The sequence below is a fragment of the Onychostruthus taczanowskii genome, unplaced genomic scaffold (genome assembly GCF_017590055.1).
Source record: "Onychostruthus taczanowskii isolate IOZ18803 unplaced genomic scaffold, ASM1759005v1 scaffold530, whole genome shotgun sequence".
Taxonomy (NCBI): Eukaryota; Metazoa; Chordata; class Aves; order Passeriformes; family Passeridae; genus Onychostruthus; species Onychostruthus taczanowskii.
In genome coordinates this window covers 520-8405 of record NW_024502903.1, presented here as the reverse complement: position 1 = coordinate 8405, position 7886 = coordinate 520, and the positions used below count along the sequence as shown (strand labels likewise).

Genomic DNA, 7886 nt, shown 5'->3' with positions numbered 1-7886 from the left:
GGCAAGCCATGAGGGAGAAAATATGGAGGGAAAATGTGAGGGGACAAAATGGAGGGAAACCATGAGGGGAGAAAATGGCAGGAAAGTATGAGGGGAAAAAATGGAGGGAAACTGTGAGGGGAGAAAATGGCAGGAAAGTATGAGGGGAAAAAATGGAGGGAAACTGTGAGGGGAGAAAATGGCAGGAAAGTATGAGGGGAAAAAATGGAGGGAAACTGTGAGGGGAGAAAATGGCAGGAAAGTATGAGGGGAAAAAATGGAGGGAAACTGTGAGGGGAGAAACTGGCAGGAAAGTGTGAGGGGACAAAATGGCGGGAAACCGTGAGGGGGACGAAATGGGGGGAAGCTGTGAGGAGAGAAAATGGCAGGAAGCTGTGACGGGAGGAAGAGGTGGAGCAGCCATGAGAGGACAAGGTGAAGGGAAACCATGAGGGGAGAAAATGGCAGGAAAGTGTGAAGGGACAAAATGGAGGGAAGTTGTGAGGGGAGAAAATGGAGGGAAGCCATGAGGGGGAAAATATGGAGGGAAAATGTGAAGGGACAAAATGGTGGGAAACCGTGAGGGGACAAAATGGAGGGAAACCATGAGGGGGACAAAATGGTGGGAAACCGTGAGGGGACAAAACGGAGGGAGGCCATGAGGGGAGGAAGAGGTGGAGCAGCCATAAGAAGACAAGGTGAAAGGAAACAATGAGGGGACAAAAATGACAGGAAGCCCTGAGGCTGGGCAGCCATGAGGGGACACAAAGAAAGGAAGCCATGAAGGGACAAGAAAACGGGGCGGCCATGAAGGCAGAAAATGGCGGAAAACTGTGAGGGGACATGAAGAAAAGGAAGTCATGAGTGGACAAAATGGTGGGAGCCATGAGGGAACAAGGACATGGGGCAGCCATGAGGGGAGAAAATGGCGGGAAACTGCAAAGGAACAAAATGGCAGTAAACTGTGAGGGAACAGGAAAAAGAGAAGTCGTGAGGGAAGGAAATGGTAGGAAATTGTAAAAGGAGAAAATAGCTCGATCCTTGAGAGGAAAAAATGGTGGGAGCCATGAAAGGAGAGGATGAAGGAGATGAGAGAAAGGGCGGCCATGAGGAGAGGGAATGAAGAAAAATCATGAGAAAAACCGTAAGGAAATGGGGTGAAGGGAAGCCATGATGGCAGAAAAAGGCGGGAAAACGTGAGGGGAGAAAAAAGGCGGGAAAACGTGAAGGGAGAAAAAGGGCGGGAAAACGTGAGGGGAGAAGATTTGGGGTCACTTACGGAGCAGAGCGACGATCTATGAGGCAGGCCCTGCCCCGCCCCTCATTAACACATCAATTAACACCTTGTTAACGCACTCTTTAATAATTCATTTATTGCTTTCCGACGGCAGGACCCTCGATGTAACAGGCGAGTGATCTATGGGGCAGGTGAGGGGTCTGTGGGGCAGGTGAGGCCTCTGCGGGGCAGGTGACGACTCTTTGCCCAGGTGAGGGATTTGTAGAACAGGTGAGGGATCTATGGGGCAGGTGAGGGGTCTGTGGGGCAGGTTATGGTTCTTTGGGGCAGGTGAGGGTCCCGCTGTGGGCCAGGTGTGTCTCTCTGGGCCAGGTGCGGGTCAGTAGTTGCTGCGCTCCTGCCGGAAGCCGCCGCGCCGCAGGTACCCGTCGCCCTTGCGGTATCCACCATCTTTCTGGTCTGGAGAGAGACACGGACAGGTGAGAGCGGGGTGGGGCTCAGGTGTGCCCAGGTGTCCCTCAGGTGTGCCCAGGTGTATCCCAGGTGTATCCCTGACACCTCCATGTTCCCCCAGGTGTGTCCCTGAGAACCCCAGGTGTGTTCAGGTGTGTCCCACCCCCCTCAGGTGTGTCCCCGAGTACCTCAGGTGTGCCCAGGTGTGTCCCTGACACCTCCACATTCCCCCACGTGTGTCCCTGAGAAACCCAGGTGTGTTCAGGTGTGTCCCACCCCTCCTCAGGTGTGTATCCCCGAGTCCCTCAGGTGTGCCAAGGTATCCCTCAGATGTGCCCAGGTATATTCCAGGTGTACCCCTGACACCTCCACGTTCGCCCAGGTGTGTCCCTGAGTAACCCAGGTGTGTTCAGGTGTGTCCCCCCCCTCCTCAGGTGTATCCCCGAGTCCCTCAGGTGTGCCAAGGTATCCCTCAGATCTGCCCAGGTATATTCCAGGTGTACCCCTGACACCTCCACGTTCGCCCAGGTGTGTCCCTGAGTAACCCAGGTGTGTTCAGGTGTGTCCCACCCCCCTCAGGTGTGTCCCCGAGTCCCTCAGGTGTGCCCACGTGTTCCTCAGGTGTGCCCAGGTGTTCCTCAGGTGTGCCCAGGTATCCCCAGGTGTGCCCCAGCTCTATCCCACTTATCCCAGGTGTGTCCCTGAGTAACCCAGGTGCGTTCAGGTGTGTCCCACCCCCCTCAGGTGTGTCCCCAAGTACCTCAGGTGTATCCAGGTGTGACCAGGTGTACCCCAGACACCTCCACGTTCCCCCAGGCGTATCCCAGAGTAACCCAGGTGCGTTCAGGTGTGTCCCACCCCCCTCAGGTGTATCCCCGAGTCCCTCAGGTGTGCCCAGGTGTTCCTCAGGTGTGCCCAGGTATCCCCAGGTGTGCCCCAGCTCTATCCCACTTATCCCAGGTGTGTCCCTGAGTAACCCAGGTGTGTTCAGGTGTGTCCCACCCCTCCTCAGGTGTATCCCCGAGTTCTTCAGGTGTATCCAGGTGTGAGAGTCCCTCAGGTGTGCCCAGGTGTGCCCAGGTGTCCCTCAGATGTGCCCAGGTGTATCCCTGACACCTCCACGTTCCCCCAGGTGTGTCCATGATTAACCCAGGTGTGTTCAGGCGTGTCCCACCCCCCTCAGGTGTGTCCCCAAGTCCCTCACGTGTGCCCAGGTGTGCCCAGGTGTCCCTCAGATGTGCCCCGGTGTATCCCTGACACCTCCATGTTCCCCGAGGTGTGTCCCTGAGAACCCCAGGTGTGTTCAGGTGTGTCCCACCCCCCCTCAGGTGTATCCCCGAGTCCCTCAGGTGTGCTCAGGTGTTCCTCAGGTGTGCCCAGGTGTATACCAGGTGTATCCCTGACACCTCCATGTTCCCCGAGGTGTGTCCCTGAGAAACCCAGGTGTGTTCAGGTGTGTCCCACCCCCCTCAGGTGTGTCCCCAAGTCCCTCACGTGTGCCCAGGTGTGTCCCAGACACCTCCACGTTCCCCCAGGTGTGTCCCTGAGAACCCCAGGTGTGTTCAGGTGTGTCCCACCCCCCCTCAGGTGTATCCCTGAGTCCCTCAGGTGTGCCCAGGTATATCCCAGGTGTGCCCCAGCTCTATCCCACTTCCCCCAAATGTGTCCCTGAGAACCCCATGTGTATCCAGGTGTATCCCACCCCCCTCAGGTGTGCCCAGGTGTCCCCCAGGTGTGACCAGGTGTATCCCAGGTGTACCCCAGACACCTCCACGTTCCCCCAGGTGTGTCCCTGAGTAACCCAGGTGTGTTCAGGTGTGTCCCACCCCCCTCAGGTGTATCCCCGAGTCCCTCAGGTGTGTCCAGGTGTGCTCACCTCTGAAGTAGCCCCCGTAGGCGCCCTGCCGCTGGTCCAGCACCCGCTCGTTGTTCTCCACCAGGTTGCCCAACTTCTCGGCCAATTGCAGCGCCAGGTTCTGCGTGGCCGTCGGCTCCGTCCGGTGCATCATCACCGTGGCCGTGGGCTGGTCCAGCGAGGCCTAAAGGTGTGCACAGGTGAGCTTACCTGTGCTGCAGGTAACCCAAAAAAACCCACCTGAAACCTGCCCAAAATGGCCCCAAATCACCCAAAATGGCCCCAAACCACCCCAAAAATGGCCCCAAACCACCCCAAAAGGGGTCTCCCACTCCAGTGTAGCTGGAAGTGTAGCCAGGTGAGACACGCCCTCACCTGTCTGCACAGGTAACCCCAAAACAGCCCCAAATTGACCAAAAGAATCACCCAAATTGACCTAAAATCATCCAAACTGACCCCAAATCACCCCCCAGGTGAAGCCACACCTGGCCCCACAGGTAAGCCCAAAACTGCCCCAAATTAACCCAAAATGGCCCCGAATTGACCTAAAATGGCCCCAAATTGACCTAAAATCATCCAAACTGACCCCAAATCACCCCCCAGATGAGGTCACACCTGGCCCCACAGGTAACCCCAAAACTGCCCTAAATTGACCAAAAATGACCCCAAATTGACCTAAAATCACCCAAATTGACCCCAAATCACCCCCCAGATGAGGTCACACCTGTCCCCAGGTGAGATCACACCTGATCCCACAGGTAACCCAAAACAGCCCCAAATTGACCTAAAATAGCCCCAAATTGACCCCAAATCATCCCCTAGGTGAGGCCACCCCTGTCCCAGGGGCCACCACACCTGTCCCCAGGTGAGGTCACACCTGATCCCACAGGTAACCCAAAACAGCCCCAAATTGACCTAAAATAGCCCCAAATTGACCCCAAATCATCCCCCTGTCCCAGGGGCCACCACACCTGTCCCCAGGTGAGGTGTCCCAGGTGACACCACACCTGTCCCAGGTGCCACCACACCTGTCCCCAGGTGAGGTCCCCCCTGATCCCACAGGTAACCCAAAACAGCCCCAAATGGACCTAAAATAGCCCCAAATTGACCCCAAATCATCCCCTAGGTGAGGCCACCCCTGTCCCAAGTGACACCACACCTGTCCCAGGTGACACCACACCTGTCCCAGGTGCCACCACACCTGTCCCCAGGTGAAGCCACACCTGACCCCACAGGTAACCCCAGAACTGCCCTAAACTGACCCAAAATGGCCCCAAATTGACCCAAAATCACCCAAATTGACCCCAAACCACCCCCCAGGTGAGGCCACACCTGTCCCCAGGTGCCACCACACCTGTCCCAGGTGCCACCACACCTGTCCCCAGGTGAAGCCACACCTGGCCCCACAGGTAACCCCAAAACTGCCCTAAACTGACCCAAAATGGCCCCAAATTGACCCAAAATCACCGAAATTGACCCCAAACCACCCCCCAGGGGAGGCCACACCTGTCCCCAGGTGCCACCCCCCCTGTCCCAGGTGCCACCACACCTGTCCCCAGGTGAAGCCACACCTGGCCCCACAGGTAACCCCAAAACTGCCCTAAACTGACCCAAAATGACCCCAAATTGACCCAAAATAACCCAAACTGACCCCAAACCACCCCCCAGATGAGGCCACACCTGTGCCCAGGTGCCACCACACCTGTCCCAGGTGCCACCACACCTGTCCCCAGGTGAAGCCACACCTGGTCCCACAGGTAACCCCAAAACTGCCCCAAATTGACCCAAAGTGGCCTCAAATTGACCCAAAATCACCCAAACTGACCCCAAATCATTCCCCAGGTGCCACCACACCTGTCCCCAGGTGCCACCACACCTGTCCCAGGTGTCCCCCGTCCCTCACCATCAGCTCCTCGTTGATGATCATCTTGCTGATGATGCCGTGCACCGTGGGCAGGTCCAGCTCAAACATGGCCGCCAGCGTCTCCATGCTGGGGAAGCCAAATTCCATCATTTTTAACCCAAAATTTGCATTTTTTTTACCTCCAAATTCAACATTTTTTTACCTCCAAATTCAACATTTTTTAGCTTTTTAATTCGAAAAAATTATACTTTAAAATATCCCAGTTTTTCCAGCAAAATTCACAATTTCTGGATGAAATTCCATGGTTTTTATATCTCAAAATTTGTGCTTTTTTACCTTAAAAATCCCAAAATTTCAGCTCAAAATTCATCAATTTTTACCTCAAATTTTGCCGTTTTTATATCTTAAAATTCACCAAATTTTTCCTCAAAATTCTTAACTTTTAAGCTCAAAATTCTGCCTTAAAATTCCCAATTTTTTACCTTAAAAATTTACATTTTTTACCTCAAAATTCTCCCTTTTTTCTTCAAAAATCACACATTTTTAGCTCGAAATTCACATTTTTTTGCCTTACAATTAATCGTTTTTTACTTCAAAAATTCCCAATTTTTACCTCAAATTTTGCTGGTTTTTATATCTTAAAATTCACCAATTTTTTCTTCAAAATTCTTAACTTTTTAGCTCAAAATTGAAATTTTTACCTTAAAATTCCTGATTTTTTACCTCAAATATTCACATTTTTTACCTCAAAATTCACCTTTTTTTAATCAAAAATCACATATTTTTAATTCAAAACTCATGGTTTTTTGCCTTACAATTAATCATTTTTTACCTCAAAAATTCCCAAGTTTTACCTCAAAAATCCCCATTTTTTACCTCAAAAATTCCCAATTTTTACCTCAAAAATTCCCAGTTCTTTTATATCTTAAAATTCACCAAATTTTTCCTCAAAATTCTTAACTTTTAAGCTCAAAATTCTGCCTTAAAATTCCCAATTTTTTACCTTAAAAATTTACATTTTTTACCTCAAAATTCTCCCTTTTTTCTTCAAAAATCACACATTTTTAGCTCGAAATTCACATTTTTTTGCCTTACAATTAATCGTTTTTTACTTCAAAAATTCCCAATTTTTACCTCAAAAATCCACATTTTTAACTCAAAAATTCCCAATTTTTACCTCAAAAATCCACATTTTTACCTCAAAAATTCCCAGTTCTTTACCTGAAAATTCCCAATTTTTCTCTCAAAATTCAACACATTTTTACCTTACAATTAATCATTTTTTTACCTCAAAAATCCACATTTTTTAATCTCAAAAATTCCCAATTTTTCCCTCAAAAGTCTCCCTTTTTTATAAAAAATCACACATTTCTAGCTCAAAATTCACCATTTTTTACCTCAAATTAATCATTTTTACCTCAAAAATTCCCATTTTTTACCTCAAAATCTGCAATTTTTTAGTTGACAAATTCCCTATTTTTACCTCAAAATTCCCAATTTTTTACCTCAAAAATTCACAATTTTTTACCTCAAAATTCACCTTTTTCATCAAAAATCACATTTCTAGCTCAAAATCCACCATTTTTTTACCTTACAATTAACCACTTGTACTTCAAAAATCCACATTTTTTACTTCAAAAATCCACGTTTTTTACCTCAAAAATCCACATTTTTTACCTCAAAAATTCACAATTTTTACCTCAAAATCTGCAATTTTTTAGTTGAAAAATTTCCAATTTTTACATCAAAATTCCTGATTTTTACCTCAAAAATTCCCAATTTTTTACCTCAAAAACTCCCAATTTTTTACCTCAAAAATTCCCTATTTTCACCTCCGAATCTGCCCCTTTTTCAGGTACATTTTTTACCTCAAAAATTCACAATTTTTACCTCAAAATCCGCAATTTTTTACTTGAAAAATTTCCAATTTTTACCTCAAAATTCCCGATTTTTACCTCAAAAATTCCCAATTTTTACCTCAAAACTCCCAATTTTTTACCTCAAAAACTCACAATTTTCACCTCCGAATTTGCCCTTTTTTCAGGTTTTTCCCCCAAAATCACCTGATGGAGTCGTAGACGCTGCTGTAGGTGAACAGGTACGTGCGGAGCGACTCCTCCTGGATCTTCCTGTGGGAGGGACACAGGGCTCACACCTGGGCACGCCCCAAAATAACCTAAAATGGCCCCAAAATAACCCAAAACAGCCCAAAAATAACCCAAAATAGCCCCAAAATAAGCTGAAATGGCCAAAAAATAGCCCAAAAATGGCTAAAAATGGCCCAAAAATGGCTGAAAATGGCCCAAAAATGGCCCAAAAATGACCCAAATTCCCTCACCCGGGCACACCTGGCACGCCCCAAAACCCCAAAATAACCCAAAACGGCCCCAAAATAAGCTGAAAAAATGGCCCAAAAATGGAAAATGGCCCCAAAAATGGCTGAAAATGGCCCAAAAATGACCCAAATTCCCTCACCTGGCCACACCTGGCACACCTGG

At 49.1% G+C, this 7886-nt stretch overlaps 1 protein-coding gene across 1 annotated transcript; it reads right to left on the bottom strand.

The window, feature by feature from the left end:
- Positions 1 to 1326: 1326 nt before the first annotated feature.
- On the bottom strand, positions 1327 to 7598 carry LOC121342491 (eukaryotic translation initiation factor 3 subunit C-like). The gene is made up of 4 exons (XM_041416983.1): positions 7452 to 7598; positions 5428 to 5515; positions 3546 to 3708; positions 1327 to 1675 (listed from the first exon to the last, which is right to left on the bottom strand). Exons 2-4 carry the CDS (start codon positions 5512 to 5514, stop codon positions 1596 to 1598), a joined length of 330 nt encoding a protein of 109 aa, XP_041272917.1. The 5' UTR covers position 5515; positions 7452 to 7598; the 3' UTR covers positions 1327 to 1595.
- Positions 7599 to 7886: the final 288 nt, after the last annotated feature.